This window comes from Mizuhopecten yessoensis, unplaced genomic scaffold (genome assembly GCF_002113885.1).
Source record: "Mizuhopecten yessoensis strain PY_sf001 unplaced genomic scaffold, ASM211388v2 scaffold10687, whole genome shotgun sequence".
Classification (NCBI taxonomy): Eukaryota; Metazoa; Mollusca; class Bivalvia; order Pectinida; family Pectinidae; genus Mizuhopecten; species Mizuhopecten yessoensis.
Window position 1 is genome coordinate 521,210 of NW_018408671.1, and position 20,876 is coordinate 542,085.

Genomic DNA, 20,876 nt, shown 5'->3' on the forward strand with positions numbered 1-20,876 from the left:
TAGGGGTGGAGTGTACACCAGGATTAGGTAGGGCTAGGGGTGGAGTGTACACCAGGATTAGGTAGGGCTAGGGGTGGAGTGTACACCAGGATTAGGTAGGGGTAGGGGTGGAGTGTACACCAGGATTAGGTAGCACCAGTTGAGGTCAGGTAGTGTTCCAGCTGAAAAAAGAACAGTAGCGTAGAGGTAAAACAATTAACACCTATATTAAGGGAGACAGAGGGAGGTACACTGTATTAGGGTAATAGGGACTAGGTACAGCAGTGATAAAGAATGGATCTGGAATGGTTCAGTGCACGTGTAAGTCAATGCCCTCCTACAGTTAAGGGTGTGAGGTTAGGTAAGGATGGGGGAAGGGGGTATAGGGGGGTTCCTGTTGTAGTTAGACATCCATTCCAATCCTAATCAAACAGCCAGAAAGAATTAGCTAAGTGTATGTGACCCCAGTAACTGTTTGTGGATCAAGCCAAGTTCTTTGTTCTATAGATCAGTATGTACTTTATACACTTAGTCACAAACACATGCATTAAAGACACAAGCTTATCCCTGTAGGTTTCCTCCGTCGCCCGTGTTATCATGGTTCAAAAAAGCAGAAAACTACACACACTGTCTAACTATTGCTGACAATCTTCAATATTCTGTAATATTTCCTTCCGTTCACCATTCAAACACGAATTCTCCGACATTAATGGTTTTCAATTTGAAGCCCGCTGAAGAATATTTCTGAAAACTTGGGTGCTAAATTTTAAAGATTTAGCGAAGTGATTATGTCTGGAAACATACATTCTTTATATTTTTAGGTTGTGTTAATGTGTATTGCTTGTGTCTTGACAAAGGAGCTGCTTGCCTGTAAAATCTGACAAGTAATATTGTACAAACTATCTAAGTGCACCGGTACTGGGCGATCTAGAGGCCAGAGGTCCAAGGTTCCGGTTCAAATCCTCATTTAGAGCGGCTTGATATGTAACATTTGTTTGTTTGAATCCAGTGCCAATATTGGCTCACAATGTCATTATTACTACATACTTGCCAACGTTTTGAAATGTCCATGGGGGAGGTTACACATGGGGGAGGTTACACATGGGGGAGGTTACACATGCTCAGAATTAAAAGCATGAATAAAATGTGTTTATGCACACCATACGGGAAAATAACACTTTAAAATGGCATCTTTTGATCTGTTCTTTCAGATGAAATCATCAGATCTTAGACTTAGAAAAAAAAGAATAGGTTAGCAAATTCACAGGTTGAAAATGCTCAATTTTAGGGCTATATATATACACCTACATGTATGTTCCCAGACAGGAAACATATATTGGGTGCTAGTTTCATTTGTTGGGGTTTTCTTCGGGTTCTCTAGTTTACTCCTATTATCCACTCTGTGGTTTCCATGCAGTCAAAAAGAAGGATTAATGTAAGTTTTCTGACTTTTTTCAAAAACATTTAGCTGCTGCAAAATACATGTTTATATTTATATTGGCTGGTCTGTGTATGGTTGTATCACACCAGCTAGTACAAGAACTGGATTATCTTGTCTCCATATATTGGTAGGTTTCCCAGGCGATAAACAAGGAGATAGGTCTATTTTATAACAAATGACTTCCGCTGAAATATCGGACAATGGGCATGTCAGGTGTGACAGATGTTTTGTGCCTGTCAATGGCACTGTATTCAACTGTAAAACAGGTTTGTTGGCTACATATTACCATTGGGACCCAATTCACACAAAATGAAAGCCGACTTTCTTTATTACAGTTTCAGCTCCTCCAAAGATCTAGTGTGTCATAGTAGACCAGCTTCTCCGAGGATCTAGTCGTCATATTGGACCAGATTCTCCGAGGATCTGGTAGTCATATTGGACCAGATTCTCCGAGGATCTAGTGTGTCATAGTGGACCAGCTTCCCCGAGGATTGGGGAGTCATAGTGGACCAGCTTCTCCGAGGATCTAGTGTGTCATAGGGGACCAGCTTCTCCAAAGATCTAGTGTTTCATAGTGGACCAGCTTCTCCGAGGATCTCGTAGTCATTGTGGACCAGGTTCTCCGAGGCTCTGGTAGTCATAGTGGACCAGCTTCTCTAAAGATCTAGTGTGTCATAGTAGACCAGCTTCTCCGAGGATCTAGTGTGTCATAGTGGACAAGCTTCTCCGAGGATCTGGTAGTCATAGTGGACCAGCTTCTCCGAGGATCTGGTAGTCATTGTGGACCAGGTTCTCCGAGGATCTGGTAGTCATAGTGGACCAGCTTCTCCGAGGATCTGGTGTGTCATAGTGGACCAGCTTCTCCGAGGATCTGGTGTGTCATAGTGGACCAGCTTCTCCGAGGATCTGGTGTGTCATAGTGGACCAGCTTCTCCGAGGATCTGGTGTGTCATAGTGGACAAGCTTCTCCGAGGATCTGGTGTGTCATAGTGGACAAGCTTCTCCGAGGATCTGGTAGTCATAGTGGACCAGCTTCTCTAAAGATCTAGTGTGTCATAGTAGACCAGATTCTCCGAGGATCTGGTAGTCATAGTGGACCAGCTTCTCCGAGGATCTAGTCGTCATATTGGACCAGATTCTCCGAGGATCTGGTGTGTCATAGTGGACAAGCTTCTCCAAAGATCTAGTGCGTCATAGTGGACCAGCTTCTCCGAGGATCTGGTAGTCATAGTGGACCAGCTTCTCCAAAGATCTAGTGTGTCATAGTGGACCAGCTTCTCCGAGGATCTAGTGTGTCATAGTGGACCAGATTCTCCGAGGATCTGGTGTGTCATAGTGGACCAGCTTCTCCGAGGATCTGGTAGTCATAGTGGACCAGCTTCTCCGAGGATCTAGTCGTCATATTGGACCAGATTCTCCGAGGATCTGGTGTGTCATAGTGGACAAGCTTCTCCAAAGATCTAGTGCGTCATAGTGGACCAGCTTCTCCGAGGATCTGGTAGTCATAGTGGACCAGCTTCTCCGAGGATCTGGTGTGTCATAGTGGACCTGGATTTTAAATCAAGGGATGGAAGTCGTCCATCATCGTCGCTATCTTTGTATCACACTTTCCCCCTAAAATCCCCCCCCCCCCCCCCCCCCCCCCNTCTCGGGAGAAGACAAGCATTTTTAGCTCAAAATAATTACATAAAACATAAACAAGCTCCAATAGGACAGATATACTCAGCCAGATAAGGTGTATCAGTTTTCAAATCCTTTCACAGAGAAAGTCAGGAAAACTCATCTTTAAAACATGTGTGTCTCCTTAGCAATGATATATTTCTCTGGTTTGTAAAGAAGAGAGATAGGGGAGGTTGGAAGTAGGGAAGCTTGGTAAGGGGATAAGCTTCTCTGAGATATTGGCTGCCCATAACTGACCCCGCTATTCTGTCTGATCAATCCAGCATGACGAAGAAGATAGTACCTGCAAGATAATACAGAATTTTCAACTTCCCAGAAGCCCCTGTAGTATTGTTGTCACGGTAACATGTGGTAGTACTATCACTCCTGGAAGCTTCGAGGCTATTATGTGGTACAGTAATCTAACGGTAACATATGGCGGTGACTCCCTAGGGTCCCAACACGTGTCACTGTAGCAATGACAATTAGTCAAGCTGTTCCCTAGGGAGTCATCATAACTCTCCCTATGTATATAATACCTCCATTTTTAAATATGATACAGAACGCCGGCCCCTCCCCCTTCCTATCACTTGTCTCCCTTCACTCTGCTCTCTCTGATTCCGATGCTGTACTGATATGTCACAATCTTCCTATGTCCCGTGTAGATGTACTGGAGGAATAACCCAAAGGATAAATGTCTTCAATTGGGATCAGACCTTCGACTCTAGACTTTCTAGTGGGGATTATATAGCTCCACTCCTGAGCATCAGAGAAAATCCCTCTAGCTAAAGCACCTAAAGTGACATTGACACTGTGTACAATGCACATCTTAACATGTGTTTTTACATGTGGGTATGACAGACAAGTGTAAATATAATACAGTGATCACCGATAGGTTCCAATGGGTATCTCATAAACATGTCATAAAGTCGGTTTATCTGTTCAGAATAATTTGAGTATACTGTAGGTCATACATGGTTTTGAGTAAAAGTAGCAAACTAAATCAAACAATATAAAAAGTATTATTTTTATTTAAAACTCTGAAAAGTCCTTTTAGACACTGTTTATTTCATTTTAGAAATTGACCCTGAATGACCTTGGCCTTTGATGAAACAACCTAAAACTTATATAGGTATAAAGTACCCCTGACTACAATCTTTTATATGACATGAGATGTGTTGGATAGATACCAGAAAATCACATTACAAGGCTGACATAGAATCATCCATGGACAGACAGAAGTAACCATAAAATGTTCTAAACATTCTTCTGTGAAAATTGTCCTTGACGACTATTCCACTGCTGATTTACTTCACTTCAATGCTGGCATACTTAAAGCTCTCGAGGAGATTCCGACTACTTATTAGTGTTTCACCGTCATCTATTCTCGTCTCTAATTCTCGATACTTAATATCTTCTGGGTACAACTTAATCAGTTAGACATTCTATTACCAATTTTGTTACTCTGGAATTCAATTGTCAAAAATTGAATCAGAAACTGCTTGCCGATCTCGATATGATAAGAGACAAAAATTGAAGGATTATTTACAGTATGTCTGAGACACATTTGTCTAATAAAGAAACATCACCTTGATCTGTCTACAGTAACCATGGTAACAGAGATGTCACCTTGGTCTGTCTACAGTAACCATGGTATCAGAGATGTCACCTTGGTCTGTCAACAGTAACCATGGTAACTGAGGTGTCGCTTTGATCTCACTATAGAAGCCATGGTAACTGTGGTGTCACCTTGGTCTGTCTACAGTAACCATGGTAACTGAGGTGCCACTTTGATCTCACTATAGAAGCCATGGTAACTGTGGTGTCACCTTGGTCTGTCTACAGTAACCATGGTAACTGAGGTGTCTACTTGATCTCTCTATAGTAGCCATGGTAACTGTGGTGTCACATTGGTCTCTCTATAGTAGCCATGGTAACTGTGGTGTCACATTGGTCTCTCTATAGTAACCATGGTAACTGTGGTGTCACATTGGTCTCTCTATAGTAACCATGGTAACTGTGGTGTCACATTGGTCTCTCTATAGTAACCATGGTAACTGTGGTGTCACATTGGTCTCTCTATAGTAACCATGGTAACTGTGGTGTCACATTGGTCTCTCTATAGTAGCCATGGTATCTGTGGTGTCACATTGGTCTCTCTATAGTAACCATGGTAACTGTGGTGTCACATTGGTCTCTCTATAGTAACCATGGTAACTGTGGTGTCACATTGGTATCTCTATAGTAACCATGGTAACTGAGGTTTGCTGTGTTCTGTCTTTTGTTACTATGGTAACTAAGCTTTCACCTTGTCTCTCTATTGTTACCATGGTAACTGAGGTTTGCTGTGATCTGTCTTTAGTTACTATGGTAACTAACGTTTCACTTTGGTCTGTTTGTTGTTGCCATAGAACTTAGGTCTTACCTTGGTCTGTGACTTTGAAGAAGAAGATATCGCTAGTGACTGTTGCTCCCTTGGCCAGGACATACCGGATCTCACGCTGGTCGATGTCAACTGTAAAGGAAATATAAAACTTATTAGGCCTATAGGGCAAAACAATCTAATGTTATCATCTCAATAGAAACGATGTCATGTTGTTTGATGGGAACAAATCTGCTTGTTCCTAAAGTGTTTGTGCTTGTATAAAACAATCACTTTGATTGACATATCGTGTTTGAAACAGATCTTATTTCAATACTCAGTTTGTATGTTGAAAATGCTGAAATTGTTCATCATAAACTTTGTCAGGCCAAACCATCTTTCGTCAGTTTATGGCACACCTAAGATTCAACAGTTTTGAAAAATGCCATATTACTATGTTCTGAGACAATGAGAGCTGCTATCAGCTGTTTACGGAGACAATAAAAACTGGTGTTTGGTCGTGTTACTGTAATAGGGCTTGACACGTCTGATACTGCGGTGATCATATCAGAGCACCATCATGTCAACATGGACCTTCGACTGGTGAAAATAGAAAAATAACTTTTGGAACATGAATTTTAAATCTCTGTAGACTTCGGTTCCTGCGACAGGATTTCTATATTCTGCCACACTAAGTGGGATGTTTGGGAAGCATGCGATGGCGACTCCTCAGGGAGATGAAGGTATTGGTACTGATAGAACACAGATTACCGGTCCAGCCAGTCGTATCATCTCACCGACCTTGTATACACGCAACACCGTTTGTCTATCGTGTTTACTCTACTAAGTCTTCGTCCACATTGTGTACCTCTCTAGAATTTGTCTATAACATGTATTTGTATCAGGAATGGACTGGGTCGATCGTCTATGACCAGGTAGCTCAATCGGTTAGAGTGTGCTTCTAGAGTTCTGACATACTGGGTTCAAATCCCAGATTGGCAAAGCAGTTTTCCTTGACAGTGGTGCCTGTGACCAGGACTTGATGTATGCTTAGCAAGGGGAAACCGAACCTAGGTTACAAATAGTTGTGTCTTCAGGGGGGGAAGACTTAGTATAAGGAGGGAGAAATGTGGTGAAACTGGACTAGGTCAATCGCCTGTGACCAGGTAGCTCCATTGGTCTGAGCGTCCGGCTAGAGTTTGAAGGGTCCTGGTTTGAATTCTGGTCTGGCAGTGTATTTCTCTCCTTCTGTTACATATTTTAACAAGGAGTTTGTCTGCAGTGTGTATCTCGTTAATAGTAAGTCTATTACATCTATATCATTAACAGTCTGCAGTGTATATCACTGTCTGTAATAGGTTTTTATACGTAATCGGATAAAATAACCGCCATTAATTGTTGTTTTATGTACACCAGTAAATCTACTTGGTTTACAGTTGATTCCGCCATCAGAAGAGCTGTTTAATACAACAGCTAATCTCTCCACAAATCAAATAAACTCCGATGTGTAACAAATATTACTAATTAACGACAATATCAACGCATATCAACTGTTACTTAACCACATGCAAACATCATCAAGTCTGGGGTCAAGGTCACTGTAATCAAATCAAGGGTAGTCGGAGCATGTCTGCTGATAACTGACAAATAAGTTAAAACATGTTTCATTCAAAGGAATTTCCAAACCCAGGTATGAACAATTTAGTGTGAAAAAGTATTAGAAGGCAAGCCAGGGGGATCTGAGCAGATTTCGTTTTATTATGTTATCCCCCTCACCATCTAAAGCATTGCCAAATCTCACACAGAGCCGGCACCAAGCCAGCTGCACAGGAAGGGACCAATACACTGTTGTATCATCACTTTATCCTGTTTTAACTTATGATATTCCATTCATGCTATCAATTTTTGTCATTATATATGTTGCCATGTACCAAGATCAAGTTCACTTGAGTAAAACATGTGATATAAGTATTGTAGGTAAATACGAGTATTAAACCAGACCTGCTTGCCAAGGACATGACCTCTAACCTCTATGATACATCTTGAACTCTGACCTGTCCCGAATGCTGAGGACAGCCTGACCTCTAACCTTTATGATACATCTTGAACACTGACCTGTTTGCCAAGGATAAGACCTTTTACCCCTATGATGCAACATGTTGAACCCTGACCTATCCTGAATGTTGAGGACATCATGAACTCTAACCTCTATGACACAACAGCTTGAACCTTGACCTGAATGCTGAGGACAGCCTGACCTTTAACCTCTAATAGATAACACCTTGAACCCTGACCAGAATAACAGACATCACAACTCTAACATGACACAAACCTGAATCAACCTCGACTTATCTTAGTCACAATTCCTGAGAAGGAGAAAAATGACCCCTGCCCTGTATGACATAGACTGGCTATGAGCCCCTGCCCTGTATTACATAGACTGGCTATGAGCCCCTGCCCTGTATGATATAGATTGGCTATGAGCCCCTGCCCTGTATGACATAGCCTGGCTATGGGCCCCGGCCCTGTATGACATAGACTGGCTATGAGCCCCTGCGCTGTATGACATAGACTGGCTATGAGCCCCTGCGCTGTATGACATAGACTGGCTATGAGCCCCTGCCCTGTATTACATAGACTGGCTATGAGCCCCTGCCCTGTATGATATAGATTGGCTATGAGCCCCTGCCCTGTATGACATAGCCTGGCTATGGGCCCCGGCCCTGTATGACATAGACTGGCTATGAGCCCCTGCGCTGTATGACATAGACTGGCTATGAGCCCCTGCGCTGTATGACATAGACTGGCTATGAGCCCCTGCCCTGTATGACATAGACTGGCTATGGGCCCCTGCCCTGTATGACAAAGACTGGCTATGAACCCCGGCCCTGTATGACATAGACTGGCTATGAGCCCCTGCCCTGTCTGCCATAGATTGGCTATGAGCCCCTGCCCTGTATTACATAGATTGGCTATGAGCCCCTGCCCTGTATTACATAGATTGGCTATGAGCCCCTGCCCTGTATTACATAGATTGGCTATGAGCCCCTGCCCTGTATGATATAGATTGGCTATGAGCCCCTGCCCTGTATTACATAGATTGGCTATGAGCCCCTGCCCTGTATTACATAGATTGGCTATGAGCCCCTGCCCTGTATGACAAAGACTGGCTATGAACCCCTGCCCTGTATGACATAGACTGGCTATGAGCCCCTGCCCTGTATTACATAGACTGGCTATGGGCCCCTGAGTTATTTTCTAGCAACTTTTCTCCCGCTAGTTTGAAACTAGAATCAAAGTGATCACAGTGTTTAGTTTCTAATTCAAAATTCCATATTCTAGTGATGGGGTTGAGTTCATCTATAACGTTATTTACATTATATGCAGATGTACATTTTACACATGCAGGTATACATTATATACAGGTATACATTATAAACAGGTGTACATTATATACAGGTATACATTTTACACATGCAGGTGTACATTATATACAGGTACACATTATATACAGGTATACATTATATACAGGTACACAATATATACAGGTATACATTATATACAGGTATATATTATATACAGGTATCTATTATAGATAGGTGAACATTATATACAGGTATACAGATTTATATGATACAAAGACATATCCAATATATCAGGAATTTCTAATACTGTAAGTCTTCCCCCTTCCCCCAGAAATCTCTTCTGTTGAGGTTCATCTCCTGGGAACACTAGCATTACAGCCAGGGTTTAATAGATGGGTAAGGTGTGATGATGTGACAATGGCGAGTAAAAGAAGCGCAGAAAACAGTAACGTTTAAGTACATTTAATTCCAAGTAGTGCAATTTGAAGTAACTTTAACAACTGGTGAGGGTCGATGTGGGCTAATGATTGCATATTTGAATTAAAAATCCATTAAAGGCAAGAACTTGGGGATGGATGGTCTCCTGCTTCACGTCGCAGTGTGGCTCACAAAATGCATCACCAACCGACAAATTACCATCCACTGAATATTTTACGACCTGCTCGTGAAATTCCCTAAAACATAAGGTTATTAAACTCCTCTTGCGTGTGATCTTAGCATGTCTTAATTACATACCATCACAAATGTTAGATGTTAGATACAAACTGTCAGAAATGCTATATATATAACGTCAGAAACACTTCTACTGACAAAAACTTTAGTTACACACAGAAACCCTAACTACACACAGAAACCCTTACCCTAACTACACACAGAAACCCTAGTTACACACAGAAACCCAAAATATACATAGAAACCCTAAATACACTTAGAAACCCTAGTTACACATAGAAACCCTAGTTACATACAAAACCCCTAAATACACACAGAAACCAGTTACACACATAACCCTTGCTTATATTTTAAAAAGCTACATATTACCAGAAACCTTAAATATGGACCGCTAGCTAAACACCCCTATTTTTTATCAGAAAATCTATACACACAATGTCACAAACCTTAGCTGTATACAACCCTATAGTCCAGAAACCCTAGCTGCATGTAACCCTATAGTCCAGAAACCCTAGCTGTATGCAACCCTATAGTCCAGAAACCCTAGCTGTATGCAACCCTATAGTCCAGAAACCCTAGCTGTATGCAACCCTATAGTCCAGAAACCCTAGCTGTATGTAACCCCTATAGTAATGTAATGTCAGAAACCCTAGCTGTATGTAACCCCTATAGTAATGTTATGTCAGAAACCCTAGTTGTATGTTACCCTATAGTAATGTTATGTCAGAAACCCTAGCTGTATGTAACCCTATAGTAATGTTATGTCAGAAACCCTAGCTGTATGTAACCCAAAAGTAATGTTATGTCAGAAACCGTAGCTGAATGTAACCCTATAGTCCAGAAACTTTAGCTGTATGTAACCCCTATAGTACATCTGTGTTTCTTTATGCTACCAGGATTGACACGTTTTGTATCCAAATTGTTTATTTTGAAATGTATAATACTCCGACTTTACGGTAAATAAGTGTTGGTATAAGCAGCCTACAGATGTTTTTTGTGTTAGGTCTGTTTGGGATCACTGGGCCTAGTAACTTGTCATCCTCACAAGTATACTAAAAACCTCCACAGAGGTTAGAACCCAAGGAAACCGAATTCTCCACAAGTGTGTCGAGGTACAGAAACGTTACATCAGCACCATACACAGGGAACAAACCAGGCAATATCATTATCATTGTGTAGAAAAAATCACAAACCTGAGAGGGAGGTATCAGTTTACCCTCTGATCCACGAACACAAGAATCCGTGTAAAATGTCCGTGGGTAGGGCATGCCTCGGCACATTATCTGGGATCTAAAGCATGACACTTCAAGTGGTACACGCATTAAAAACAAATAAAACTGCTGCATAAGAAATGAGTTCCATCTTTCCCTAATTAGCGTGATCTAGCTGCTCCCTTCCAATCCTATCATCAGCTCTGGGTAGAACAATGTCGGCCAGCTGTTCAGTCGTCATGTTTCATGTCTATCAAACATCAGTGTTACATACTGATAAACATCAATGTTATTTCTCAATATAACATTAATACATCCATGTTGCTTATCTAAAACTGTAACACTTTATAGGCCCTTTCATAATCCTCAACACCGACTCAAATGTGCTGTATTAAATAAATTTAAGAACTACGTAGCGTAAGAACTGTGCCTGTAGGTTTTATTCAAAAATATATAAAATCGCAATAGAGCAAATGCTTTTTCAACATTGAAAGTGAATTTTTCATTTTCATGTTATCTAAATTTGTAAAGAGTATTCAAGAAAATCAATGCCAAAATGTATGTCTCGCAAAAATGATGTTGTTTATAGTATTTTTGCTGTTTTAAACAAAATAGACCTGCTATTGAAATGACAGGTCATGATAAACGTGACCACACATACGATATAGCATGACCTTATATGACCTTGCATGACCTTACATGAGACTCACAATGACCTTGGTACAAAAGAGTAAATGGGAGGCCAGAGGATCTGAGCATGAATTCATTAATCTATACAAAATAACACCAAGCTTATAATCATTTTATTTGATGATTTGATTCAAAAATAGCTAACAACATAAATTTCCTGGTGACATAATTAAATTCATTAGCAGTCAAAAGAAAGAATGTGTTCCGACATAATTAAAAAAGAGAAAGAGATTTGTTAGCGTGACCTGAGATGGTGTCGCACAGTAGGGATGATTTCAGCTGCTGGGGGGGAGGGGGGCCCAAAGGTAAGATTGATTGGTTCTAATCTCCAGCCAATCAACATCTTCCTTATCACTTGTTCAAATCTGTATGCCATTAATCTCGATATATCTGTGACAGAAGATGAAAAATACTTCCAGTTCCATCAAAGACGGGCAGAAATGTGTGTTTTGTCTTGTGTTGCCATTAGGCCTTTGTGCCCCATACTGAAACACGGGGCCACTTAGCTGTTTCTGTCTGACAGTGAATGATGTGTACCACCGGAACCAGCAAACTAATTCAACTGTCCATCAAAAACACTGGAGCTCCAGGAAATAAAGAGAATGCGGAGTATCTGTCCATCAGAGCTTCAGGACACCAAAGCCTTTTGACTGGAGTGGTGTCAATGATGGCGGCCGCCTGCCACTGAAATACTCCATACGTCTGTAGTACACAGTTGGCCATAAAACACCACATCTCTGCACAAAAGTTCCTCACCAAAATAAATTTGCCAAAAAAAATAAGCCTGATTGACTTATGTGGTGAACTGTACCAAATTCAACCTAAAAAACACTCTGAACACTTAGCAATTTTGGCAAATCAGAATCATTGCATTAGACACTTCTAAATCTCTAAAAAGAAATATAACGATAACAGACAAGTTTTTTTGATTATGTCAATAGAGTATGGTCAAGGGTTGGAACGCTCAAACCAGAAAAAGGACAGAAGGTACTTATGCAAACGGATCTCTTATTAGGTAGAAAACAGTATTTTGACCATGGCAACAGTCTGTAATGAACTTGGAAGCTTTAAAGTGACACTGATCACAATTACAAACATTTACATGCTACTTGCTGTGACAGCCAATCAGAGCAGAGGAATTTCCTGTAATCCTCTTTTGCTTAATTAGACCAGTTGACTAAAGTCATTTTGTAAACTTGTAACTTGTAATAATGGAACATTTTTCATATCAATAACTTATCTTTTTTATTGTAATCTTATTGAGCCAAACAGTATGCAGGAATAAAGGACAATATTTCTCAAGTTATTTTCCGCATAAAATCCAGGTGCTACTTCCACAGTTTAGGACTGAAGTGCCTATTACCACAGCAGGACAAAATGTATATATTTATCATGAATGATGGAAAAAACAGAATCTGTGCTCATTCCCGACTGTAAAAGAGAAAGGGGGTGGTTGTAAAATTGGCTGCTCTATGTAAGAGAAGTGTGACAGAAGGAGGTAAGGAGACACCATTAAGGATGTGGGTAATGTGAGAGATATCTGTAGTGTTTCTGTACTGAAGCCTGCTAATAGCATCCATTAGAGCTGTTCCTCACAATGTCCACAGTACCCAGGAGACACTCCAAAACAGATGTTTAACAGTCAGGGTAAGAGGCTTTCACAGAATCGGCCAGTCGGGCTAGCTGAGGGACCCCGGACTGTCAAGTCGGCCAGTCTGGCTAGCCGAGGGACCCCGGACTGTCAAGTCAGTCCTGATTGAGAACAGTTTTACTTGAGTACACAATATTTCTTTTCCAGTGATATATATCATGTTTTTTCCAAAATACAAAACCTGAAGTTTTTTTTTCAAGAAGTGAACAATAGCTGAAAGAAAGGCAATCCTGCAGATAGCAGACGGAATTGGTGACTCCATTCCCTGGCGACCAGTCATGCATTACACACCAAATGGAAGTCCCGTCCATATTTCTCCTCGTTTTTTGCAGTGTCAGAAGAGATACATTGGCAAACATGCATTGTCTCTGAGAGTTATGGCTACACTTGTCACAATAAACTCTATCTGTGCTGCTAATCCACACAGCTATGTGTATCTAGCCTGTCTGTAACTCTCAGACACCTCCAGTCTGTCTGCATGCAGTGTTGTCATCACACGACTCCTCTACAGAAAAATGTAGTCTTTATTTGACACCGTTTCCCCAACAACTTCTTCCTGATACCAACACAGGGGCCAATCATGCAGCTTAATACCCTGAACATGTTTTCTGTTGTTTTCTCATCCCATCCATTAATTCCAAATAGGGTCTACCTCACACACTTCTTGACATACAATGTTGAACCTTCATCGCACTAACTCTTAATACCTGTACAAACTTAAACAGCTCTGATACAAACAATCCCTTTTTAACATAAATTTCAAAATTCATATCACAATTACAGCGAGATAATACATCAGTGTGGTTACCCAGGGTTACCTAGTCCGTTTCTAAACCAAGTCCAGCAATGAGAGCTACGTTACCAAGGGTTACCCAGTCTGTACCTAAACCAAGTCCAGCAATAAGAGCTACGTTACCCCCAGTTACCCAGTCTGTACCTAAACCAAGTCCAGCAATGAGAGCTACGTTTCCAAGTGTTACCCTGTCTGTACCTAAACCAAGTCCAGCAGTGAGAGCTTCGTTACCCAGGGTTACCCAGTCTGTCCCTAAACCAAGTCCAGCAGTGAGAGCTTCGTTACCCAGGGTTACCCAGTCTGTTCCTAAACCAAGTCCAGCAATGAGAGCTATGTTACCAAGGGTTACCCTGTCTGTACCTAAACAAAGTCCAGCAATAAGAGCTACGTTACCCCCAGTTACCCAGTCTGTACCTAAACCAAGCCCAGCAATGAGAGCTACGTTACCAAGGGTTGCCCTGGCCGTACCTAAGCCAAGTCCAGCAATGAGAGCTACGTACGTTACCCAGAGTTACCCAGTCTGTACCTAAACCAAGACCAGCAATGAGAGCTACGTTACCAAGGGTGACCCTGTCCGTACCTAAACCAAGTCCAGCAATGACAGCTAAGTTACCAAGGGTTACCCAGTCTGTATCTAAACCAAGTCCAGCAATAAGAGCTACGTTACCCCCAGTGACCCAGTCTGTACCTAAACCAAGTCCCGCAATGAGAGCTACGTTACCCAGGGTTACCCAACAGAGCCCCTTGTCTTTACTACGTTACCCCGAGTTACCCAGTCTGTACCTAAACCAAGTCCAGTAGTGAGAGCTACGTTACCCAGGGTTACCTAGTCTGTTCCTAAACCAAGTCCAGCAATGACAGCTAAGTTACCAAGGGTTACCCAGTCTGTATCTAAACCAAGTCCAGCAATAAGAGCTACGTTACCCCCAGTTACCCAGTCTGTACCTAAACCAAGACCAGCAATGAGAGCTACGTTACCAAGGGTGACCCTGTCCGTACCTAAACCAAGTCCAGCAATGACAGCTACGTTACTAAGGGTTACCCAGTCCGTACCTAAAACAAGTCCAGCAATGAGAGCTACGTACGTTACCCAGAGCTACCCAGTCTGTACCTAAACCAAGTTCAGCAATGAGAGCTACGTTACCAAGGGTGACCCTGTCCGTACCTAAACCAAGTCCAGCAAGGAGAGCTACGTTACCCTGAGTTACCCAGTCCGTACCTAAACCAAGTCCAGCAATGAGAAGGGTTACCTAGTCCGTTTCTAAACCAAGTCCAGCAATGAGAGCTACGTTGCCCCGAGTTGCCCAGTCTGTACCTAAACCAAGTCCAGCAGTGAGAGCTTCGTTACCCAGGGTTACCCAACAGAGCCCCTTGTCTTTACTACGTTACCCCGAGTTACCCAGTCTGTACCTAAACCAAGACCAGCAATGAGAGCTACGTTACCAAGGGTGACCCTGTCCGTACCTAAACCAAGTCCAGCAATGAGAGTTACGTTACCCAGGGTTACCCAGTCTGTTCCTAAACCAAGTCCAGCAATGACAGCTACGTTACCAAGGGTTACCCAGGAAGTACCTAAACCAAGGCCAGCAGTGAGAGCTACGTTACCCAGGTTTACCCAACAGAGCCCCTTGTCTTTACTACGTTACCCCGAGTTACCCAGTCTGTACCTAAACCAAGCCCAGCAATGAGAGCTACGTTACCAAGTGTTACCCAGTCTGTACCTAAACTAAGTCCAGCAATGAGAGCTACGTTACCAAGGGTTACCCAGTCTGTACCTAAACCAAGTCCAGCAGTGAGAGCTACGTTACCCAGGGTTACCCAACAGAGCCCCTTGTCTTTATGTATCATTCTTCAGTAGTGTCATTTTGTATTTTTTTAGGAATATTTCAATAACAATATCAAAATCTGGACAAAATAGACATTGATTGGTATAATTTTCTTTATTATTGTACACTTTATGAAATATGTATTGTCTTGTCTGCACCTGTATCAAACCAGAGCTCAGATATAAAATGTACCCTTGGCTAATTCAGTTCTGGAATGTTTCTCTTTCCATGTTATAGTAAGATAGCTCTGACACAATGGCTTTCAGGTGTCGTTACCATGAGACTGAATAAGAAATCAATGAAGAAAAGAATCAGGGATACAATCAAATCTAACAGAAGACTAAAGGCAAAAAGTTTTTCTGAACTAAACTCATATTGCCACATGGAATCTGATGCAGGAGGGGAGAATCTTATTTAAGACTGCAGATAGGAGCCAAGGATCCTGGCTAGGTCAGGTTTACGTCAACCTCTGACAGGGACATCCATCAGGGTACTTAATGGTGTTACATAATTATACAGCTGGGAGGACTACATAACACCAAGTATATCTACAACAGCAGCAGTTTAACTACATATACTGCCATCAAAATATCCTAACTTTAATTTTAAGTGTACTTTACTTCCATACTTGGAGTTACATTGCTCTGGTTCAATCTGTAACATGGTCTTTATAAATCTATAAATCGTGGAATAACGGGAGCCTAGTGGCAAGTGTGTATGTACTTAAGTCTACTGCTATAGATTAGACAACAGCTTCATTCAAGTCACATGGACCTCGAATAAGTAACACCAGGAAAACATCTTAATGACTTCACATTACGTCACGTTACTCTTAATGACTTCACATTACGTCACATTACTCTAAATGACTTCACGTTACGTCACGTTACTCTTAATGACTTCACATTACGTCACGTTACTCTTAATGACTTCACATTACGTCACGTTGCTCTTAATGACTTCAAATTACATCACGTTACTCTTAATGACTTCAAGTTACGTCACGTTACTCTTAATGACTTCACATTACGTCACGTTACTCTTAATGACTTCACGTTACGTCACGTTACTCTTAATGACTTTACGTTACGTCACGTTACTCTTAATGACTTCACGTTATGTCACGTTACTCTTAATGACTTCACGTTACGTCACGTTACTCTTAATGACTTCAAATTACGTCACGTTACTCTTAATGACTTTACATTACGTCACATTACTCTTAATGACTTCACGTTACGTCATGTTACTCTTAATGACTTCATGTTACATCACGTTACTCTAAATGATTTCACATTACGTCACATTACTCTTAATGACTTCACGTTACGTCACGTTACTCTTAATGACTTCACGTTACTCTTAATGACTTCAAATAACATCACGTTAGTAATATCAGGAAAACATCTTAATGACCTCACATTATGTCACGTTACTCTTAATGACTTCACGTTACGTCACGTTACTCTTAATGACTTCACATTACATCACGTTACTCTTAATGACTTCACATTACATCACGTTGCTCTTAATGACTTCACATTACGTCACGTTACTCTTAATGACTTAACATTACGTCACGTTGCTCTTGATGACCTTCACATTACGTCACGTTACTCTAAATGACTTCAAATTACGTAACATTACTCTTAATGACTTCACATTACGTCACGTTGCTCTTAATGACTTCAAATTACATCACGTTACTCTTAATGACTTCACATTACATCATGTTAGTAATACCAGGAAAACATCTTAATGACCTCACATTACATCACGTTACTCTTAATGACTTCACATTACGTCACGTTAGTAATACTAGGTAAACTTGTTAATGACTTCACATTACATCACGTTAGTAATAGCAGGTAAACTTCTTAATGACTTCACACTACATCATGTTAATATACTAATAGTACAGTCTTAGTTCCCAGATACAGCATTATAACAGTCTTAGTACCCGGATACAGCAATGTACCAGTCTTAGTACCCGGATACAGCAATGTACCAGTCATAGTACCCGGATACAGCAATGTACCAGTCTTAGTACCCGGATACAGCAATGTACCAGTCTTAGTACCCAGATACAGCAATTTACCAGCCTAAGTACCCAGATACAGCAATATAACAGTATTAGTTCCCAGATACAGCAATATTAGTCTTAGTTCCCAGAAACAGCATTATGAAAGTTTTATATAGTATCCAGATACAGCAATATAGCAGTCTTAGTACCCAGATACAGCAATATAACAGTCTTAGAACCCAGAAACAGCATTATGATAGTTTTATATAGTACCCAGAAACAGCATTATGATAGTTTTATATAGTACCCAGAAACAGCATTATAACAGTCTTAGTACCCAGAAACAGCAATATAACAAACAACCACTGAGTTAAGTGCCATACATTATATAATGTCAAGGTCTAAGACACCAGACAACCCCACAGAGGTCCTTTCTGATCTTTGATACAAACAACACCAGTAATATGGCATACCTGCTAAATGACCCGCATCCTTCGGGTGACACCCGCAAAGTTAACCTATCACCGGCGACCAACTTATGACCCGCGGGTGATACAAATCTCCCGCATTCCGTCAACATGACCCGGAGTCACCCGCCTCCGCGTTCGTATTAGTATGTCCCAATTCCGTTAGTGTTCCATTCATGTGTCTCGTAGGTTTAGCATTAGCGTATGGGTAAAGTCCGTAAACTATTCGAAATGTTTTTACAATGGTGGTCTCTCTTTCCTTGAAGCCAGGCAAATTTGAAAGGTGAGTACTGTTTACTATTACAACAGTGCATATAATTCCGACCGTAGTACTTCAATTTCACATGCACAACCGTAATACGGACTGCGTTAAATGTTAGAAAAAATACGTCTGTTAGTGTAATACTTCGTGGAAAAGGATTTTGAGTGGCTTTGTTATGTCATAAAAATATTGAGCCTGATCATTCTTATTGTAAACTCTACTATATATTTAAATATTTTCGGTGGGTTCGGGTGCTCTTTATGAAAGACATACGATTAATGATTTTCACGATATCTGACAACAAGGTAGTTATTTAGTAACTTTAGTGCTGAGCACATTACTTTCTCAATGACAGATCACGATCATTCTAATTACCAAAATCTGCATGAAAATGCTTTTCCATATCGCAATTGCGAGATAGCTTTAAAATGTGTAGCAGTCGTACAAATTTGAGTGTACCATGATATTAAACCAATAGAAATACCTGTATTTAACATAAATGCATTTTTTTTCTCCAGTTTCCAACCTGGCAGTCAGATTCCCAATGTAGTACATACAGATGAGAGGGAGAAATAGATAGAGGAGCTTCTAGATGCAATTAATTAAATCAAATTAATTATTGAGTTCATGCTTCCAGTATAGTAAGTTTTTTACAATTAACTCAAACTACATGACAGTGTATGTACAGGGAAATCAGTAATTTGAAAAGAGAGAATGTAATAAAACAAAATGTGTGAAAATAAGAATTGTTTTATTTATTTTAAAAAAGTCCTAAACCATACCAGAAGACACAATTACATATGTTATTCCAGCGTTGCAAAAATTAAATGACCCCCATTGGGAGATTCAGGTGTTAGCAGGTATGATATGGATGACCACAGATGACCGATGACAACCATGAAGGCAGTAAAGCTTTTCTTCCCAGACTTATGGTTCTGTTATGAGACATTTCACACTAGGAGTACATAAACAGTGTCTCATTGCCGTACTCTAGATGACCACAGATGACCAATGATGACCAGTGATAGCCATATGTAGGCAGTATAGCTTTTTTGTCTCCAGACTGATGGTAATGTGACATATTACACCCTAGAGATACATTACCAGTGTCCCATTACCTACGGCTGCCTCGTCTTAGTACTTCTGACACAGTACTCCAGTTGTTGATGTCTCGGAATCCCGCGGGGTCTATTACTCATAGTGTCTGCCCAATCATTTCAGTGTGTGTGTGTGAGAGGGAGGAATTGATTGGAGTTGGTGAGGGGTTACATAGATCTAGAGACGGTACCGGTACAGTGATCCTACACAAACCCACAGGAAATCACAAAATGGTCTTACATCACGTCAACCTACAATCGCATCACATCGCCCACTGGTATAGAAATTTGATTTCAGTCGATTCAGTATGACATAAGAAGCTGTTGATTTGTCACTGTTCCACAGACAAAAACTAAACCCAATCTACAAGTCAGCAATAAATAGCCAAGCATGAGTTTAGTGATTGAAATCGTGCCTTCGGAGAGAGATTGCTAAGGAGATGTACCATTGGTGACTGTTTCAATGACAGTGTACTTAATGCCCCCATACCAGAGACATCTTTGTCTGTTAGAAATGGCCACTGGGACTGGCTAGGTTTTTATACTCCAGATAATGACCAGTCAACTCTAGATCTGGGTTAAGGAGCATCAGATGTGTAGCGTTTAACAGAATAAACCTGGCGTGCCTTACAGGACAGTAATTCTAGTACAGTTCTACCCCTCATGACATACTGACTCTCAGTTAATTGACATAACTGGATTTTTATATGCCTTTTGTTATATAACATTTGAGTACACCTGTACTTGAAGATCTTTTTATCCGGTTAACAAGTACAGCAGACACTTAATAACTTCATCTACACTCTTTTTTCCGAAGTCCTCTTGCACAGTGAATTCCAACTTATGCCCTCGAGAACAATATACCTTTATGTTCAAATGCCTAGATTTATCATGAATAAACACAGTGCTATATAAATAAGGAGCGGTGTGGGATTAAGCGTTAGATAATTGAATAGATAGCGAGAAAATGTCAACGTCTGTATCTTATATCCGAATTAGGATTCATGGCAAAAGTTTTAAACATTTCAATTAACGTGGACGTAATAATTACGACTGTAACGCCGTTAACAGTACTCCAGTGTGTATGTTTCTCTTGAAGTCTCCGACACATCATCTCCCTCAATGACGGCTCTGACAAGTTGTCAAAGTCGACACTGTTTGCACAACGACCTATGCACTCTTCTTTGACCTTTCCAATCATATAAATGCGCGAGGCTTAGGAAAGCTTGATCAAGTCAGAAATCTGCACTCTAAGTGTTGGAGACTCTAATTGGATTCCTGCAGACACCCTGATTGGTGAACACTTGCGGCCTTATGAGTCATGTGACTGTTTGACCTTCGGTGGGACACCCCAGTCATGCTGTAGCCAATCCAATTA

The 20,876-nt window shown here is 41.0% G+C and overlaps 1 protein-coding gene across 4 annotated transcripts in view; it reads right to left on the reverse strand.

Moving 5' to 3' along the window:
- The window catches only part of LOC110461846 (extracellular matrix protein 3-like), a 125,974-nt gene that overhangs the window by 80,641 nt on the left and 24,457 nt on the right, over nucleotides 1-20,876 (reverse strand). For all 4 annotated transcript variants that reach the window (XR_002464184.1, XR_002464185.1, XM_021515554.1 and 1 more), the window contains exon 2: nucleotides 5,505-5,594. Coding sequence is in view for 2 of the 4 variants with exons in the window: in XM_021515554.1 (XP_021371229.1) it covers nucleotides 5,505-5,594 (90 nt within the window). In the remaining 2 variants the exon portion in view is untranslated. The remainder of the gene's footprint in view (nucleotides 1-5,504; nucleotides 5,595-20,876) is intronic.